Source organism: Atractosteus spatula, chromosome 19 (genome assembly GCF_055471065.1).
Source record: "Atractosteus spatula isolate fAtrSpa1 chromosome 19, fAtrSpa1.hap1, whole genome shotgun sequence".
NCBI lineage: Eukaryota > Metazoa > Chordata > Actinopteri > Semionotiformes > Lepisosteidae > Atractosteus > Atractosteus spatula.
Window position 1 is genome coordinate 13,732,703 of NC_142724.1, and position 20,839 is coordinate 13,753,541.

Below are 20,839 nucleotides of genomic sequence, written 5' to 3' on the forward strand. Positions count from 1 at the left end.
GAGCATGTGGCAGTGCAGATAAGATCTGGGAACAGACTCTGATAGCCATCTGGATTGAATTGTGAAACCTGCCCGTAGCTCAAAGGCTATGGGGTATGAAAACTCTCAAGAGCCCTGGCTAACACACCAAAGAGCCTGACCGTCGCGCTCCAGTTCAACTCCCCTACTGACAGAAAACCAACATCTGACTTGCATAACAGCCCTGCTGACCCTGGAAGGTTTCTGACCACAGTCTGTCCACAGTCAGAAATGCTCGACAGATAAGTAATTCATTTCCACGTGCAGCTTCCTGCCATCCGATTTCTTCACAATACATCACTGTCTTTGTATTTGAGTGTGTATGTGTGGCAAAATGGGACAATGGCAGAATAAAAACATGGATTTGTGCACGCCACGGTGATGTTTAGCTTTCAATTTACAAAACACCGCTGTTTGAGTGCAGATACGAAGCACACTTTCTGCCTACCGCTGTCAGGAACCCAGCGTGACTGCAGATAACTACAGTTCATGGTTCCATCGCAAATTCATTTAGGTTTTATTTTGGCTCTGGGGTCATGCCTGCCTCGTATTTCAATCTTGAAATAAAGGAAATTCAAAACCCAGCATTACCAGCAGCAATATAAATTTGAAGAGAGGCTAACAGCTTGGCAAGGCACACATAGGTGAAAACCGATTCCTTTCTTTTAGCACGATGGAGTAAGAAAAATGACGTTATTATTCTCCAGTGGAGTTAAAGGCATCTGTTAAAGCTGACCTACTTGAGCAATTAACAATTGTACAGCAGATTTAAGCTACATCCTATTCCGTCATCCTCTGATACGCTGAACCTCACTGAGGTCTCCTGCTTCTCTCTTTCAAAAAAGCAGACTTTCCTCAAATTAAGCACAGTGTCTTAGGGAATTAAAAACAAAACAAACCAAAACTTTGGACAAAGAAACAAATTCATTTGGACATGTTCTTTAAACGAGGAAGCGAAGAGATAGAATGAGCCGAACCGCAGTAATTTATTTGAGGCTGCTGTGACTGTGGGTCAAGGAAAATGTTCAGCCTAGTCACTCCACCGAGAATAACAGCACATTCGTCACCCTCGCCTCCTAGCTGGAGCTCCCTGAGGAAATAGGAAAATCAGAAATCTGCTGTTGGATTTTAAGTGGTAAAATAATGTTAACATGTGAACAAACTATGCTGCAACTCTAAAAAAGAAACGTGTTCTGCAAACCACATACTGCACCTCACAATATGGCTTACACCTTCAGATAATTCCCCAAGGTCAGTGGGGCAGAAAATGTTCAAAAAACCTAGGCAGGAACTGCCCTGTATCTGCACCAAGTGCAGAAAGGTACACAACACATGAACGGTAGACATCGGCAAGCTGGAACTGAGCTCATGTTGAAAAAAAGAAAACTACTTTTTCAAAAAGCTATTATATCTATGATGAACTAATCGGTATGGAGCGCACTAAGCCTTTCGCCTTATTCAACTTTTTTCTGGAGCAAGTCCTGCGGGGCTGGGCCACCAGGGCAGTTAAATGGACTGTCCAGGAATCTGGAATTGCCTTTAAAGATGCGGATTAACCTGTGCTGGTGTCTTGGGGATGAAAACCACAGCTGCTTGAAAGCAGGATTAATTTAACAGCAAATCAGCTTGAAAGTGTTTTTTTTTTTTTTTACGCTAAACAACAGTAAATCAAATGCAATGTTTTCTATACTGCCAACCTGATTCACCTGTATAACACAGAGTTATTGTATTTCAAAAGGTGAATTCAGCTATTACTGCATCAAGATCCCACTTCTTCTCATGTTCACTGCTCAACTTACCTCCCAGTCAAACAGATGACCACACTGAAGTGTTGCGGGTCACCTTTGTTAGTTTGAGGCTTTAAGATATTTTGCTGGATCAGATTATAGGTTTCTCAGTCAGTCTGCTAAATCCATACAAGTGTAATACACTGGAATTTAATAGGAAATGCACTTGTCATTGCAGATAGGAGGTATTTCTCCTACACAGAAATATGGGTGTCTGTAACAGAACATACAGCTGTGTGTTTGAAGCTAAGTGATTTCCTTCAAGAAACACCTGGTTTTCACGTAACATTATTTGAAGTGTAAATTCTGTCCACATTGACCAACAAGACATTTTCATATTTGTGGATTTGCGCAGTCGGGAAAATATATCATCTCCACCCTCAGACAAAAACACTGCTTAATTTCCCCGCATTGCCCATCAGAAATCGAGCATTTTTTAAATGTACTTGGGTCAGCAATGATGCCTTCTAGTCGATATAGGCCATAATACATCAGGCAATAAATCCATTTTCAGGCTCCATAATACTTACCAACAGACACTTTTAAGTCTCGCATTCTACATTAGCTCAGTATCAAAAATCAATATGTGGCTTCGTTTAAGGGCTGGTGCTTTCAAATGCACTGCCTACACCTTTGGAACAGGACCGCTATCACATGCTAAATAAACATTTTGTTCAAATGTATGATCCATGTTCTTGTCATAAGAGTTCTGGATTACATAAATGTATCTAGATGGCTATCATTAATTCTGAAGTGGATTCGATAGGGTGGTAATTAGTAACCAATTCTAAGTAGACAGGTTTCTGAGGGGAGAACTGCTCAATGCCCACATCATGGTCTTTATCTTAAAGTACTAAGTGAGAGTGGTTGGAATTGGATTTCTATTGTCCATTCACAATGATAACCATTGGTTCCACTCAGTCTCAAAAATCAACACTGCCACACGCCCCAGTATCAGAATCAGAGTTCAAGAAAACTCGCAGACATTGAAATACCAAATGTAAAAGTTCAGCAAGGGAAAGTTCCCAACATTGATAAAGAGTAGAAATTTAAAGCACGCTGAACTGCCTACGCACTATGTAAAAAAAGCACTTATTTCAAGATACAGTGACAAGCTCTAAGTTAAATACACTGTTTGGTAGCAACTGACAACATGCAAAGTACAAGAACATATGGTTTTCTGTCCCTTAAATCACAATGTGGGATCATCCGTTAAAAAAGGCAATAATCAGAGCTACATGGCTCACGGAGGTGACAAATTCTATCGACCTGTGACTCAGGTCAGGACAGTCACACAGTATAAAAGCTATAACATATCTTGAGATTTCGTTTTGATATTCGATGCTCACTGCTGAGAAAGAAGCTGATAAATTGTGGAAGATTTAAGATGGAGAGCTGTAAAAAAAGGCTCCTTGCCTCTACAGGCCTACTGCGTTTCTCCTGTGAGGAGCCTAACTGCAGCTGTGATCAGAAGTCAAGAGAAGAGCTTTCTGAAGAGCTGCTGCCTCTGAGAGAGATGGGGGTTAAGTAACATAGCAGAGAGCATTAGACGTACACAGAAATTTGTGTTTTTACACCTGGGACGTCACTGATTTCCAGTTTACGAATGGAAAAGGCAAAAACACACAAAAATGAGACCGACTTTGTCCAACTAGCAAGGCACCATGTGGTGTTTCAAAACAGAACAGCGTGTTACGCATGTAACATGTAGCTGAAGAGAGAAAAGATCCAAAACAGCTACCTAGACACACACAGATACAAGCACACGTGTATCTACATACAGAGATGTGTTAATTTCATCATATCTAAAAAGGGCTCCATAAAAATGGAGACCTGGAGCATGTTTAAATCATCCCAGCTGAATACTAAATATTCTAAATACCGTTCCCAGCTGTGAAAAGACAGTCTCATTGAAATCCCATTCAAGTTATACTGAGCTCTATGAAAGACTGCTGCACCTATTCTAAATCAGAACATAAACCATAGACTTCACTTACATACATTTCCAGTTCTCTGAGCTACGCCACTGGCAACGAAGTGTGGACTATTTTATTTGTAGGTGCTGTGTGGTGGAGAGATAAGAATCTCTACAGAAGCATAAGCCAGGGGAAACCAGTTGAGAGGTAATTGTTCATATTCCTGACCTTTACTGCACTTCACTTGAACTCATTAGCATTTCATTTGTGCTGGTAGTGCAAAGCATTGATTCACACTCGAATCTGCAGCTTTGTGACACCTCATGTTAAGATCTCAGCAGTTCAGTTAGCTTTCATCATTCGTTGCTCAAGCTTGGAACATCGATCTAGAATTCGTACTGGTTTAAGTGATGCCCAGTAAGAAGAAACAAGTCTTGAACCTTCTTCATTTGAACTGCCTACAGTATAACATATGCTGTTGTTGACTGTTCTGTAACATGGGACAGCTAAAATCACATGCTTGAAGATTTTGATGTCTGCTTTATATACACGTATCATGAAATCAGATAAGACCACTTCATGCATGAAATAAATCCAAATGCTGTGCAAATCTGTTAATGGAAGTGAATTTAAGTAAAGGGTTTAGTAGGTTAGGACATCAGAGCTTGTTTCACTTGCCCTGCGGTGTCACGGTATCAAATATGTTTGGCACGCAAATGCTCTGAACTGCTCTGAAATACAGCTTGATTCTGTCATTTACTAAAAATACACTTCCTGCACCGACAGTTTACAACTTTAATGCCCAGAAACAGAATTCTATTACAATTTTGCTTTAATGCTGTAAAATAAGGTCGTCCAGATAGGGGAAGTACTGTAATATGACAGAACAAGAAGTACTGACGATAAGGTAAGAGCTGTGAGTACAGATTCTTTAAAACTCAATACGTACAGCCCCTTTCAGCCCCTGACTCAACATATTCCAGCGGTTTGTTTTTTGTGCTATCCTACAAGCGATGTAGTCAAGATTAATGGCGGATCTCACTGCCTACAGCAGTGGTATTAAATACAAGGCATGCAATTCGACTGGCTTGAAGCTGATCTTTTCTGGGGATCCCAACCCTTTCTGAAGGATTGTTATTATATGTAGGTGCTGGAAGAAGTACCCTAGCTTTCTGATCCGTGTGGCTCACCACCCCAACGCCACACTGCATCTTTGCAAACCATGGCTACAGAATTTACAAGAGCGGGCAATTCTTTACAATCGCACTGAGCCTCGAGATTTGAGATTCGAGATTCGGTCACACCAGCTATGGAGTAGTTTCCATGACTGAAACCTCTTGAGTGAACAAAGATCAGCCCCCTTCCCCAGTTAAAGACTCCTCTCTCGAATGATTGTATTGATCTCTGTTATTTTCTGGATTGTACAGATATTTTTTTAAAATATTACATTATTTATATTAATTTATAGAGCACTGAATTTATACATGGGACTGCTCCAGCACTGACTCAAGAAGGCCCATCTGAAGGTTTGACGATTTACGTTCACAAAAACTATGCAGCAATAGGCCATATACAAGCAAATAAATAAAATATGCTGTAGACAAGCTTGTTTGTTTCTGCTTTTTTGCTTCCACTTCCCCAAGGCTCTTTCAGCTATAAATACAGAATCCATCCCACCCCACCCCCCTCTCCCTGTGCAGCAGGACGTGGTCCCAGGAGGTACCAAGCAAGTCAAACAGCAGGACGACATTTATACTGACATTGCCAGGGCTTGAGCAGTCATGAAAACATAGTCCCGCCATTGGGTCAATACAGATTTAAGCATACGTGGGTATTTTCTTCATCATAAATGAATCGATTAGGACTGATTACACCCCAACAACAAGAGAAGAGCAAACCAGAGCCGAATCACTTTACTCTTCAAACAGGCCCTGGCACTGTGCCTCTGTGACCCCCGCAGCACCCAGCTGGGTCCAGGGCTACAGCATCTTCCCCCTGAATTCTCAGAGAGCTCGTTGGAAAGGCTGAAAAAGATCTAAGCAGCCTCACCAAAAACAACGCCCTCGCAGTATGTCGCAAAGTGCGTTCAGGTTCACTAACGGGGCTGGAACACTCAGACCACACCACCACAGGGACAACATCCAAGCTTCAGAGCCTCTGGTCGTTAATGGAACATGAAGGCAACACCATGCAATCCTTCACCAGAAAATAAAAGCCAGTAATCAGATTATGATAGATGTCTGTGGCACACAGCTTCCATGGCCTTGAATGAGAGGTTCTTACGCTTTTATGGAGATCTATAAACACTCATGAAATGTACTTTATGAACCGAAAAGGATGACACCATCAATTCGCATTTTACGGCCCCTTTTGAATGTAAGCTAGGTCCTTTTTTTTTGTTGTCGTTGTCGTCCTTCGCTGGGTCTAAATGTTTTAAAAGCACAGAGTAACCAGACACTGAGCGGCAGAAATTCCAAACGCCGTACTTAAGTCTGCCATCCTGTACAGCCAGCCTGCCTGTGCCAGCTCACCCCTTGTGCCATGCTGAGGAGCGCATAATAAGTCTTAAACACAGGCTCGGGGTAAACCCAGCCCGTCCTGAAATGCTATTTAAACTGCAATCACTAGTGTACTGCAGAAAGGCCAGTCTTTCATATGACAGAAAAAAAAACAGAAGCTTCCTTCTAATCAAAGTTTCCACTCGCTCCGTTTTGCGGACAGAATTAGCCCTTAACCATCACCTCGCCTGGGCCATTGAGAAAGGTATCATTATGTGTCCTGATTTAGACTACACAAAACCCCCTTTAAATACCATTCAGAGTTCAAGGACTGATGCTTGTCAGCTCCACGGTTTCTGCAACTAATATTTCCACTGCACCTCTGTATATGAGAGGAGCTGCTAAGGTCTTTATGCTACGGAGAGTTTTTTTCTTTTCAAACCATAAAATCACTAGGGGAAAAAATGCATTGTCTTCCAAAGAGGTTATTTATTGATCTTAGTTTTATTGCCATTATCTGCTGGCAGCAGTTACTCAGGCGTACATAGTTTAGCCAAGCACTAAGAAACTATCAGCAGTAATGCTCCGTGATTTTCCATTTGGTGGAGAACAATGGTTGTCAAGTATTTTCGGTACAGTAGAGTGCTGAATATCGCATCCACACAGAAGCACCCCAAAGTTTCATGACATTTAGACAACATTCCAAACCCTGCCTCGGAAACACTCCAGACCCCAGGCCCATCGGTCTACAGACTTGATGAGAACTCTGTAGTAGCCTGCTGTGAGAGGCAGTGATCTGAGAAAAAACGATCATTCAGACAGCATGGTGGCACGGTGGTTAGCATTGAAGCTTTGTAGCACTGGGGCCCTGGGTTCAACTCCAGATCTGGGGCGCTGGCTGTGTGGAGTTTGTATGTTCTCCCCGTGTTTGCATGGGTTTCCTCTAGGTGTACTGGTTTCTGCCCACAGTCCAAAGACATGTTGGTAGGTGAATTGGCTTCTGGGAAAATTGGCCCAGGTGTGAGTGCGTGCGTGCTTGCGTGTGCACTGTGATGGACTGGCATCCCATCCAGGGTGCATATGTATCTCGCCTTACGCCCGTTGCTTGCCAGGATAGGCTCCGGTACCCCCGTAATCCTGAACTGGAAGAAGCGGTTAGGAAATGGATAATGGACAGATGACAAGTTCATTCCATATCTGAGCTTATCAGACAGGTGCTCATCCTGGTTTCTGGAATGTTAAGTATAGATGTTAAGTTGTAATGTTAAGTATGTCACTCCCCTCCCTCCCCATCCCCTGGATGGGACACAGAACGTCCTCCCCCTGCAAAGCCCAGCTCCATTAAAGGAGCTGGGTGGACTGGAGCTACAGTCTCAAGCAAGGAGGTTGGCAGCAGGGACTCGAACCTGCAACCCTCACTTATGAAACCAGAGACTCACTAAGCTACGCTGCCCCCAGGAAGAACGGTGCCATGCCTATATTTCAGTAACAACACATAGATTCAGACAGAACAGAAGCAGATTCAGTCTTGAACCATCCTATATCTCTTGACAGAAGAAGTTCTAGCTCATGCTTCAACCATCCCAGCAATCCCCACAACAAAGAGCGATAATTCCAGCAATTTGCACAGGGAAACGGGGGAGAGGGTTAACCTCTTAACAAGATCACTTCATACTGTAGGTTATTTTATCTGTTAACAGTCCACAGCAGTGGTTCAGGCAACTCTGGAAAGAGCGCTTTTGTTCTGATAAAGCTCCATTACAGCAAAGTTCAAGCGGTCGCTAATTTCTCACTGACAGCCACTGACTGGTCCTTCACATGAATTTATCCTTGATTTTCTTTTTTTTTTTGCAGAATAAAAGCAAGATCCTTTCTGCAGCACAGGCGGTTAATACTAGCATGAAATGAGCCCCATTCTTTCACAGATGAACAGATACTGGTGCAGAACCCCTCAAAGAGTGACATGAGATCTGGCTTCCTAATGACCTTTAAGAAATGTCAAAACTGACTGACTTTCTTCACACGCCAGACTGTCTGCAGTGGGGGCATTACACTTTAATCACTGGGACTTAGTCACTGAGAGAAAACCCAGTAAGAGCTCACCATGTTACTCTCCAAAACAATGAAGCAGCTTTCCATTGAATAAATTATATTGTTATGTTGCATCAGTAGAAAAAGACAACGCTCCACAGAATAATTAAGGCCCAGTGCCAGTGGCTCGTATTGCAGAGACACCCCATGTGTGTGATTGAAGACTGGGCCTCCTGCTGGTTTTTCACACTGACTTTTCCCAGAGACAAGACCATCCCTTAAAATGGGAAGAGAATCAAAAAGTCTCACATTTGCACCCTTTAACTTTTATGGCACACCCTGAAGAAATCTGATTCTGACATCTGCCTTTACGAACTGACAACTGCTGTTACAAACAGCCTTTGCAGGACTAGGGAATTCCTTGCTTTCTGCGAAACCAAGCTGCCAAAATAGACTAGAGATCTTTTACCGTTTCAAACTATTTTAATCTTTAATGATTTTTGTGTTTCTTCTCTGTTGCTCTGAAGGTTTTCCCTTCAGGTTCACGATCACTGTCTAATAACTAATTCTTTTTTGCCTCACTTTGTCCAAGTACAGCACAGCAGAGATATTTCCTCTATAGGTGCTTTTAGTAACACTATTATCAAAAGAATTGCTGGGCAGGGACTGTGAAGCACATTATAAACACTTTAATTTCAACCCAAAAAACTGCTAAATATCCATATATCCATCTATAAATGCCCCTTATTTTCAAAACGCTTATATCATTTGTTTGCTCTGTTTATAGTAAAGTGCAGAGCTTAGGCAGACAATCCAAGCATCAATAGAAGGATTGGTTAGTTTAACATAGTCAGATGAGAAATGCTGTATGTGCTACATAGCAGAACCAATGTTAATGCCCCAGAGCTTCTCTTATAAAGGTCCGCTTTAGCAAAACATGGCAGAAGAACAGATCACTGTATTAAATCAAAGTGGAATAATGGTAATCCATTTGCAAGGTGAAGTAAATGCATGCTATAAGCATAATAAAGCCATTACAGGACTAAAGAAATCCCATGCAGATATACCCTAACAAATTTCCATATGACCCAAGAACACATTAAGATTAAGATCACTTTATTGGCCATATACAATTTCTTGCATTAGGAATTCATCTTTTCGCATACCCCAGCTTGCTTTCCATGAGACACACAGACAGGGAGAGAAGCTTGGGGTCAGAGCGCAGGGTCAGCCATTGTACAGCGCCCCTGGAGCAGCTGGGGTTAAGGGCCTTGCTCAGGGGCCCAACAGAGTAGGATTCCTCTGCTGGCCGCGGGATTTGAACCGGCAGCCTTCAAGCCACAGGCACAGATCCTTAGCCACAGAGCCACCACTCCCCCCACATGCACTGCAGGGAGGATGGTTGTCTCAGTGTGTACAGTGTTCTGACAAAGCACATCCAAAAAGAATCACGATAGTCTATCAGTCACTTTTTGCCTCCTCCTCTCCTGTGAGAACAAATGAGCATCTTTTTACTGCAAAAGTCACCCGGAACCCAGGCTCACCCAGCCAGCAGTCAGTCAGTCTTCATAGGGTTCTTAAGAAAGAAAATCCTCACACTCAAAGCTATTTGTCTGTTCGGTTTGTACCAAAAACCTCACGTTTTGGCTTCTATTTCATCCTTAAAGGACTTCAGAACAGGGGTTCCATGTTCCATCACAGCTGTGTCTAAAACACGCCTGCAGCTCAGGTGAGAGAGAAGGAAAAGAAGAAAGCTCTAAGGCAGTGCAGTCCCCTTGAACTTAATCAGCCTTCAGCCCTCTGCAGCGTATACAGGGAACTGCATTTCAAACTGAAAACAGGAGGCAGCACTTTACACAAAGGGTTGTGGGAGTATGGGTCGAGCTATGCAGCCCTGCTAATAACCTAGCTTCTTTCATGAAAGAGCTGGACAAGATCCCTGGATCAAGTCACTTAAAATAAGCTAGATGGGCAGAACAACCTCCTTTGGTTTGCAAATTGCTTTTTTGGCTGTTTAAAAATGGTAAATAAATATAGTGCTTAATATACTGAACAAAGAGTGTACTGCACAAACAGAAGCCAGCATCAACCCCACCCTGTTTACCTTGTTAAAAGAAAGTACCAGTCAATTGTATGTAACACTGCTGAATCTCAGTTTACCTCAGCACTTTTGGAAGGTACCTAAGTTTTACATTTGCCTTTTCGCTGACATTCGATTGTAATATGAGATTGCACGTTCCAAAAGCAGGGCTGTCCACAAAAATTGCCCAGGACTTTTCCAGTGGTTTCCAGTTTATTAAAGCGGAAAAACAAGGTCATGGTCTTGACAGCACACTCACACAAATTCAGCATTTTACATCTGTCACGGTCTCTGCTCATCCCTGGCACACTGTCAGTCTTCTACCACAGCATTATTGGATGTGCTGGCTCCCTATACTCGCAGATGCATTATAAACTCAAAGAGGAATTACCAGTGGGTTTTTTTTCTACTGAACAATCTAATAAGTTACTAGACTAATATTACAAGTCATAGGTTTATTCCATGCTGAAAACAAGGAGAAAGAAAACACAACGTTTCGGCCGTGAAGCCTTCTTCACCTTTTTTTCTTCTTCTGCCCTTTTTTCAGCATGGAATAAACCTATTACTGGTTCCTTTGCAGCCTACGCATGCTGACGCAGCTACCCACCTGAACTACTTTAGACTAATATTAGTCAGTCAGGACTGACGCCAATACCATTCATCTACAATTTTCCCAACTATGGAATCCTGACTGAAGGCTGTGCGAGTAGGGATATCTCCTATACGCATTTACCATGTTATTAATTAACAGCCAACAAGCACAGATCTGTTCATTCTCCTGGTGGCCAGTGCAATCCGTCATTTTAACTGTAACGCTCAGGGTAATTGAATTATTGGCAATGACATGCCAGTTCATTATTGAGAAAGAAGCACTGAGTGTTAAATTGAGTCTGGGAGTGTGACGCAGTTAGCAAAGCCCGAGCTATTTATAAACCTAGACAATAAAATTGAATGCCAATGTACAAGGGAGGTTGCCTCAGGCCACTGATACCCCAGCATTGCGGGGGGGGGGGGGGGGGGGTGGCAGTTAGCAAGAAACTCAATCGGACTTCTCTTGTCCATTTGCTCCTCTCAGCAGTTTGACCAGACCGTTTGCCCAGCTGTCCTCAGGAGTACAGCTGTGTCCCTGGAGGCCACAGCAGCTGGCACCCCTGGAAAGAAGCATTTCCGAAGCTTTCACGGCCAATAAGACGAAGCAGAAACCCATCCTGGAGAAATGGGACATATTTCATTGATCCTGCCAGTTAGAGATGCAGCTGCCTCAAACCTTGGAAAGCTGCAGCTTGGCTCCCCATAGATCTAAATGATGGAAAACACTGAAATTGCGTAATACTGTTGCCATGTGTTTTCTTTCCTGGAAATCCGATTTTAACGCGGCGGCAAAATACCAAAATGCAACAGGCTAACACAATTCAAATTTGCACGGCTAATCAAGCACTTAAAGAAGGGAAGCCAAAGCTTCACACCTGACCATATCAGACAGCACGCCAACTTGAAACTTGTCAAGTGTCTGATTCAGAAGAACGGATTTCAAAATCCAAAACCTGTTCCTCTACAGCCAGTGACAAGTGGGCTTTTGCACCATTCCGACGTTCTGAATGGTGGGCCTGCATTTCACCCCAAAAGAAATCATTTTCTCGGAGGGCTAATTATATGCTTCGGCACCCAGTCAAAGACGGCGAGTGATTATGCTGTTTTACAGAAAAATGGAAGGGACTTCCAGCTGTTTCTAATGGGCCACAGTAGTTCATTTTGGGCCCTGCAGCTTCTGGTCATCCAAATCCATCGATTTGGAGACAATTACAAGTAATGAATAAACCACGTACATGAAAGACAAGAAAAACACCTCAACGACAAATAAAAAATGCTTATTGTCTTGGAGTGGACCAGAGCAACCTAGCAATGTACTGTCCAAAGAATTAGCTCAGAGCTGACAAAACTACTAAACAAGCTCACTGATTCTCACTTAGGTTTTTGGGTGTTAAATGAATGCTGTTAGGAAAGGAGTCACAATTTCCAGTCATTTTTTCTGAACTACAGCTTATCTGTAACTCTTAGGTCAACTTCCTTCACTAGCCCTGATAGAAGCATCACCACTGTCTGTCAACCAAGGGATAAGGGTTAGGCGAAGACATTGACAGAGGTCCTTTCACTGAACCACAATAAAGCTCGACTGTATGGACAGATTAGACAGGACCAATACATTTGACTTCTTTTCCCAATTCAAATTGTCTGCACATGAATGAAAAAAAAAACAACAACAACTCTGCGATGCCTTTTAAAATAGATGTATGGCATTTAGGCGCTGGCTAGGTTTTAAACAAGAAGTCAAGAGAAAATTAGACGAGCTGCAGAAGAAAATCTGTTTTTGAATTGATGCAAAATTCACCGCACAGGCGCCGTGTACCTGCCAGAGATGATCAGATTGCCTCAGGTGAATCACAGACACAAAAAGCAACCTTCAAGGCAAAACTGAAAACTCCAACTCCGTATCTGCAAGCTGTCAAATCTTCTTGTTAATTTGATTCATCATTTTGTCTGCAGTAACCTACATTTGTAAACACACATACAGCTGAGCAATCTGCTGGAGCAGTCTGAGTGAAGATTCGTGAAGATTCTTGGTCAGCAGTACCTACCCATGATTTAGGCCAGCAACCTCCAAGTTACAAGCCCTCAGCTATAGCCAGTACTCCTCTCTGCACCCTCTAAGAATCAGCTCATTGGCCTCCAGAATCAATCAAAACTTTAACATACAACATGTCTTTGAATGGCTGTTTTCTATGACCAGGGATTTCTTTGGTTTATACAATGGAACATTACGCTGGCAACTTTGGAATTGGTAGGTAGAGAAAGAACAACTTTCGCAATCTTCACGGCTTTTGTGGCGATGTATGACATAACAATCTGTTATGTCATACCAAACAGGGGCACACGTGGATAGTCAGCTGTATCTCTTGACATGGAAACAGATTTGCACACACACAAGGTCACCCACCTCTTATTCCAAATACACTCCGATGACAGAAGCAATACGTTTTCAAGGGCAAGGACAGACAAACCAGTTCATGAGGTTTGGAACACACTGTGGGGTTCAGCTTTTAATTCACTCCGCGATGTCAGTGCAATTCACCCCAGCGAGTAATTAAATTAACCCTTCCAGTCAGCTGGTATTCACCTTACTAACTGCTGCACAATATATGGACCACCCATGCTAAAACAATCAACTATAAAACTGCAATCAATAAGGAAACCAAGTCCTTATCCGCCTACTTTAACAGTGGGTGAGCTGTGACTAAACCAGCCTAAATGAGGAGACCTACCAGGTTTGGAATTAACTGCCCAATCAGTACTTGAGCAAGAGTTTAAGAGGCCACAGATTGCTGTAGACCTGCTGTGGGTGAAAATATTATCAAAGCACCTTTTAAGGTGCACATAAGAATTACGGCTCCATTCTCACAGCTCAGTGTAGCAGAGCCCAAGACAGACAAAGCGAATTGCGAAAACGAAACGGCGATCCTGCAGCTAGCCAGCTAGCACGGCAATGCGTCAGGTATTAGCAGTATGCTCACTAGATAGGACACTTGCCAAAGCAGAAATAAATCCCTTTCTTAAACACATTCGTCCTGCTCCTATTAGAATCGTGGCCATAAAGTGTGGAATTTACCGAGACGTTTTAGAGAAGTCACTTGGTATGTGAAGGGCTGCATTTCTCAAAATGGTTTATGAGCTGTTGCAGGAGTAAGTTCTACTGTTGTAGCTTTTTTTTTTATGTGCAAATTTTAGAAACCTGTGGTTGTCAATGAAATCTTCTCATCTTCAATTCAATCAGTGCAGCGGGTTATAGGATTCTGAAATGTTTTTGGAATACACAGGTCAGACCACAATCTTGGCTGCTACAGGATCCCACCTTTTTTGGCACAGTTTGAATGTCTTATTCGCACCCGTATGCCAGCCTAGTGTAAAATAGCAACGATTTCCCCCTGTTTCAAAGCCCAATATTTTTTTTTTCCCTGCACAAAGCCACCAGTATTAGGTGTCATCTCCCGTCCTTTAAAGTCAGTGTTTTTGGTTAAAAAAAAATATTTCCTTCCAGGATTCAGGGGTCCATTTTTTCCCCCACACTCGGCAATCTGCACTTCATCATGAGTGAAATAGTGGAGCTCTTTGCCCATCAATGACGTCTTCAAAATCAAAACAGGGAGCCCAGCTTCTGAGAAACAAAGCATGGGGCTCAAAAGAGACTGTAGAAGAAATTCCATCGACACATCTAAACCATTTTAGCACTTCGCAAATCCATTGCTTTCACCTTCACAAACGTCTGAACAACTGTATAGGCTTTTGCAAATATGTATGGGGAGCCTTTGTGTACCTGTGAGTGTGTTTCGAGCTCCCAGGCGGGTGAATGGGCCATCCCTCTCCAGAACAATCAATAGAAGTCAAGGAGGACATTGCAGTGATCTCTGGCCTGTTTACCTGCTCTGCATGGGAGCATGTTTCTACACCCTGGAGCAGCAGCAGGACAAACAAAAGGAGCTGTTGATGAGGAAAAGATGTCACACTTTACAAGGACTGATTCAATTCCCCCAGCAACCTGGCCCCTGCCTCCCTCCTCCTCACTACCTCTCCTTCTGTGATGTGTGGATACACAGGGCTATCTTTACCCAAACCATATGGCTTACTTTCTAGCCTCCAGCCAGACGCCTTATCTAAACCAAATGAGCCCTTTAATGACAAAGCTTTCACTGAGACCACACCCTCAGCAACTGGATTGTGGCAGGAAAGATTGTTCGTATTAAGAACGTGAAAGAAAAAGAAAGTGCAATCTGAAAAATGATACAAGTCAGTGACATCTGGCGCTGAAATCATTTGCGTCAGTTGGAGCATAAGAAAGGCTACAAACCTGAAAGAGGCCATTAAACCCCATTTGGCAGTTAATAATAAAACTTTATTTTATAAAGCATCTTTAAAGGTGGCTTCTCAAAGCACTTACATTGATCCAAGGATCTGACCCAACTATTTCTTGAAAGAAGCCAGGGCATCTGAGACCACAACATGGCTTGGAAGCTTGTTCCATCCTCCTACAACTCTTCGGGTAAAGGCATGCCTCCTCTTCTTGGTAATAAACGCACTTCCGCAGTTAGCTATTTAAGATGTATGCATTATGTCCTAAACAAGACCAGCTGCAGATTTCAGAGCAGGACTGGTAAAATACCGGTAGCCTGTACTCTAAATTAATCTACATCAAAATCACAGAATCCAACAGATTCAGCAGAGCAGAAAGAAAACTTTCCCTCCCAGTTCTTACTGTATGTGTAAAAAAGGTGTCTCGTCTTCCTCACTAAATGTCACTGTATAAAATTATGACGTGTGTTGGCATCACCGTTAATCGATAAGACATTCCCTTTTGCTTTTAAATCCTATGAAAAAATACGAAAGGGGAAAAAAAATCGCTAATAAAGGGACATTTTTCGTGGCGCCTCGGAAGACACCACTTCAAAAAGGGACAACTGCTTTCTTCAAACTTGTACAAAGCTGACAGACACTCACGGGTCTCAAAAACAGGAGCAAAAGAAAGACAGCGGGAAAAAAAACGCCCAGCAGTGAGGGGGTTAATGATGGACCAGGGCAGCTGTGTCCTGCTGCTTCTCTCCTCGCTGGCTGGCTGGCTCCTCGGGGAATGTGGATTGAATTAAGGGATTCCTTGTGATGTCATGGGGGAGGGGATTATTAAGAGAGGAACAGCACCTCCCTGGAAACACTGAGATTGAGCAGTTTTGCACAGCTCTCCTTGGCCAGGAGACACAATAGGAGACTGTAGACACCTCGTTATCAATACCCCCTGGCTATTGTTTGTCTGGCAGAGGCACAGACAGGCGGATCGTTTTCAGTTAACTGTTATGCAGGGAGCAGACCTCAAAATCTGACAATTACTACGGCATGCATATTACCCACCTCCTGATGTGCTCTGCATTTCAGTCAATCAAAGTCATTCTGAAACACATTGAACTCCCCGTTTACCACTTTCAGTCTCTAATCAACTCTCTCGTTCTGTATTAGCTTGTCGGTTCTTTTTTTTTCTGCTAAAGAAAGCCCCTCTGATTGACGAGGATATTTATTGGGTAAAAAAAAAAGAATTTTATTGATGCAGCTGCAGATGAGGAACGTGAGGGACTGGAGGAGTCCACGGGATTAAATACCCTGTCTCTCGTAGGAAAATTAGATTAATTTTGCAACTTCCTTTCAGCGCTTTCTGTAAATGACAGTACAGCCTAGGCTCTGTTTATACAGCTACCGTCTGATCGTGCACTTCCTCTCTTTAAACACTGCTTTAAAGTAAGAATGACAAGGACTGTTTTCTATACGTTTTCAATATGAAGTTGTTGGGGTTCTACACCGTTCTTTAATCACTACCCAAAGGTCATTCATGTAATCCAGGTCCTGTTTTGTGCACGCTTTCAAAATCTTTGGACAAATGCAGCATGGATATCGATGAGTGAGATATAGACCACGTGTTTTAAGATTTCTTCTACTCTCTTAAGAAAAAAAAAGCGTGCATTTACTAGCAATTAGAATTCTCTATAGAAATACCGTTAACACCGTGTCAGTACTTAGCAATGTTGGAAAGACAGTACAACCTTCACTTTCTCTCCCGATTGTCCGTCTGCACACACACGTGTGAAAACAAATGACTCTCCCACTTTTCAGGGGCTTTAATGTAATCAGCTACTTAGAACGGTATCTTCGGGAAAGAATGAGTGGTTCGGCCACCTATGGCTTGGCTAACAGATAAAAGAACAGACGGGATTCTTGTCGTCACCGTGCCCGCCTTTGGAAAGGAATGAACGATCTTTATCACCCCCCTTCCTGCCCATGACTTACCCCCATGGGCAATAAAACACAATCGCACATTCATCATAGGAGCACGAGGACAAGTAATTAGCATAGAAGTGGTCTTCTGCACACAAAAGCGGTGTATCACCGCTAGCCCTGAGATGCGGACTGCCTGTGGAGACAGTAACAATGTACCCAAGTACAGAAGTCTCAACGCACTTCATGCACGCATCAACCGACGTCTGAGGAGCCCTTCTTAAGAGGAGTTCTATTTGGATTCAAATGAACGTGGAGATGCTTATTAAAAAGGTTTGGGTTATAAGGTTCCTTATGAGACATACCTGAGTAATGCCCAAAAATACAAAAATCAGTCTGTTTTTGCAAAGCCGATACCTCCTGCTTACTTTAACAAGTTGCAAGTTATCCTATACTATTATATACATTTCTACATTTTTTCAGTTGCAATGGGTAAGAAGAGCCACTTGAAGTCAATTGAAGAGCACAGATTTCAGATTCAGAAACAAGAAACTGATCATTTTCACTAGACAGTGTGAGGAGCGTGGGGGCAGCTCCCAGCAGCCTGACACCTTTACAGAAGGCACAAACGGCTGTATTCACACCACTTTACCGTACTTTTCCCACTATTTCCACTGCAAACCTCATTTGAGAGAGCGTGAATTTAAAGCGAGGAAACAAGTGGATTCGTTTCTTCCCAGACTACTGTATACCAAGCATGCAATGCACAGAGACTTGTCATTTTAACGGCTTGTCTCCATTTCAGAAAATCTTAGATTCTTTGATAGTGTCGACAATTGTTTTATGTCTTTGCTATGCAACAATGTAACCAAATTAAAACACAGACTAGTAGGCTAGAAATGTAAACTATGTGATAAATCTCAAAATACGTCATTGATACAATGTGCAAATTCTACTGTGTAACAAAGTTGGCATCATTCTGGTCTTAAGCTGCGAGTGTATTTCACAACCACATACGGAAAGAAATAAACAACAACAACAACAACAAAAAAACTTACAGACTGCAGAAAAAGCAATGTCCTGACGTAGTCCCTCTCGGTGTTCAAAATCTCATTTAAAACGCACAGTCTTAATCGGAGCTGACGATCCGAATCCTTGTTGGTCGGTAAATTGTTCTCCGAATGCCCCTCCACATCCATTTTCTTTTAATTCCTGTAACGTCGGATACAGACTCAAGCCTTTGGAAAATGAGAGGTTCACGCCACACAGATCCGCATATAGACGGTATTTTCACCAGCGTGTTCCGCTAAAGCATCACAGCTTCACCGTGTGGTCCTTTTTGTAGGCAACGGTATTGTGGTTTACTGAGGGAATGGCTCATAAACTTCTTGTCTACTAAATAAAACAGCAAGACAAGCCACCACTTGGCAACCTGCGCGGTTATACCATCGCAGGAACCATTTTCCATTAACAGCAAGTGCCAGCGGCGTGCGCTGTTTGATGCCCCCAAACCACACTGAGGTACCCTAAAGTTCCTAGCTCAAAAAGTTGTTCTGCGGTAGAAAAGGAGCCCCTTTTAAATGGACAGGACTTGTGTTTCATTCCAGAATGGCAGGTAGACAAATAGGAGGTCCGAGAATTGGAGAACCAAGATTGCAGCTTGTAGCTTTAACTTGAAAAAAGTGTTCAGTCAGTACAGTCAACTCAGTGCTGGATGCTTGGAGCTCCTCTCGCAGTCAGCAGCAATCTCAAAATGCACCCATACAACACTCCGACCGTACCTAAGTGCGCAAGGCATCATCTCAAAACTCCCCCTCTTTCCAGTAAGCGTTATTCATATGTTGATTGCGCTGTTTTGCGATGATTTTTCCTTTTACAGGACTTGTCATATGGTGAAACCGCATGGGCAAAAAACATTCTTTGGAAATTTAATTAGCCAAAACGATACATCAATATCGAGTCTAAAAAAACTAAATATGACAGTTTTTAACAGAGGAACGAAGACTGGTCAATTATCGAGCAGAACATATTAATAATATTAAATATACGCACATTTAGTTACTTTCATTAAATTTATTGATCGTCCCTTGAAAATACATATAAATAGCACCCGCCAGCTCAAGATTCACAATATTCAAGTAGCATGAACGGCAGTGTTATTCAGGGTAATTCATGTACATGCATTTTGTTTGCAGGACGGCTGTTGTGTTTCTCCGAACTGATGAAGAAATACGTTTACTTATTTTTCTTTCTGTCCAGCAGCCGCAGTAACGAGTTTGTGGAAGAAAACGGGACAGCTATTATTTTCCTGCAAAGCACGACAAACATGTTGCTCTCAGGTTACCCTGTTGTAAGGAAAGACAAGAGAGACGGAAATCTACATGCCTCTGGTGTCTTCTACCTCCTTACACGAAGCAGTGCCGAAAATGGTCGAGCATACACACTTAGCCCTTCCCTATGTTAATTACAATTAGTGTTGAAAATTCGGAATCTTATTATTGTATTTTCTTAACTATACCCCCGATTCTAATATTTTAAACGCTTCCGTTTATATATAATTTTGTTTTTCGTTTAATAAAGCAGTATTCCTGACTTCTCGTATTGCAAATGGTACCCTTTGAGGATAATTCCCAACTGGATTTCCGTAAAACCGGACTTCACTGATGCCTGGGTTTGTGTTATGCATTAATAAACTAGAAACCTGTTTAGATTAAACTAATTATCCTTCAGAATGAAAAATAAATTATTGATAGCTCATGTTTTTTCATTGTAGTGGTACACAACTGTACAGAAAGTCGGATGACTAAACTTGTACGCTTTACCGTGTTTCAGGCATCCGAGTATTTACAAACGTGAGCTCACATTCCTCGCTGGCAGAAACATCCTGACGCGCATAACAGAGATTCACTGACCTCTGCTGGATAAACGCGGTAACAAACGGAAATGGCCCCGCAGCATTAGTGATTAAAACAGCTCTTTTACGGAGTTCGGCAGGAACGACAACTTATAATGAGACGTTGAAAAAGCAAGTGAGTAAATGAACCAACAGAAACTGTTGCGTTTACAGGGCCTCTCGCTTCCTATGTCCTTTACACCCTCAGAGCAATTGCATAATTACAATGTTTTCAACACACTGCAACAGAAAGGGATAGTATTGAGCGCAAACATGGGGGGGATGGTCATGAAGCGCCAGAAGTCAAAGACCGTAATATAGAAGTGAAGTTATTAAAGAATGACAACCAAGTCACTTGTGTCGCTGCTGTTCCTAATCACAATCATTCCTGCCGTCTCTTCTCAAAGCTGGATAAATCGCGTTCTCTTTGCATTTCGTCTCTCACATCCCTCACCCACCCCATTTCCACCTTTGCAAATACTCCTCGGTCACTCCTCAGTCTGTATTGGGTTCTATTTTGTCCCCCGGCTGGGGGGGTTAAGACAAATCTCACTATAGCGAAATACTCAGACATCAAACACTTCTAATCCTAGTGTGCTGTTATTCCTCAAGTTTTTTTTTGTTATATCTACAACGTTCAAAATAAAGGTCTACGCTTTTAGGGACACAGGTTCGAAAGGAATAAGATGTTCGAAAAGAGGTCAATGGATATGGGAGAGATTTGGAAGCAATAAAGACTGAGTGAAGATATTCCGCTTGCAGCTACGTTAAGGATAGAGAAGAGTGGCCGAAAAGGTTTTCAATAAACT

At 42.5% G+C, this 20,839-nt stretch overlaps 1 protein-coding gene across 1 annotated transcript in view; it reads right to left on the reverse strand.

Moving 5' to 3' along the window:
• The window catches only part of prex1 (phosphatidylinositol-3,4,5-trisphosphate-dependent Rac exchange factor 1), a 135,181-nt gene extending 116,309 nt beyond the window's left edge, over positions 1–18,872 (reverse strand). The window contains exon 1 of the mRNA XM_088937653.1: positions 18,196–18,872. Within this exon, the coding sequence (XP_088793779.1) occupies positions 18,196–18,336 (141 nt within the window). The 5' untranslated portion in view covers positions 18,337–18,872. The remainder of the gene's footprint in view (positions 1–18,195) is intronic.
• Between the last annotated feature and the right edge of the window lie 1,967 nt (positions 18,873–20,839).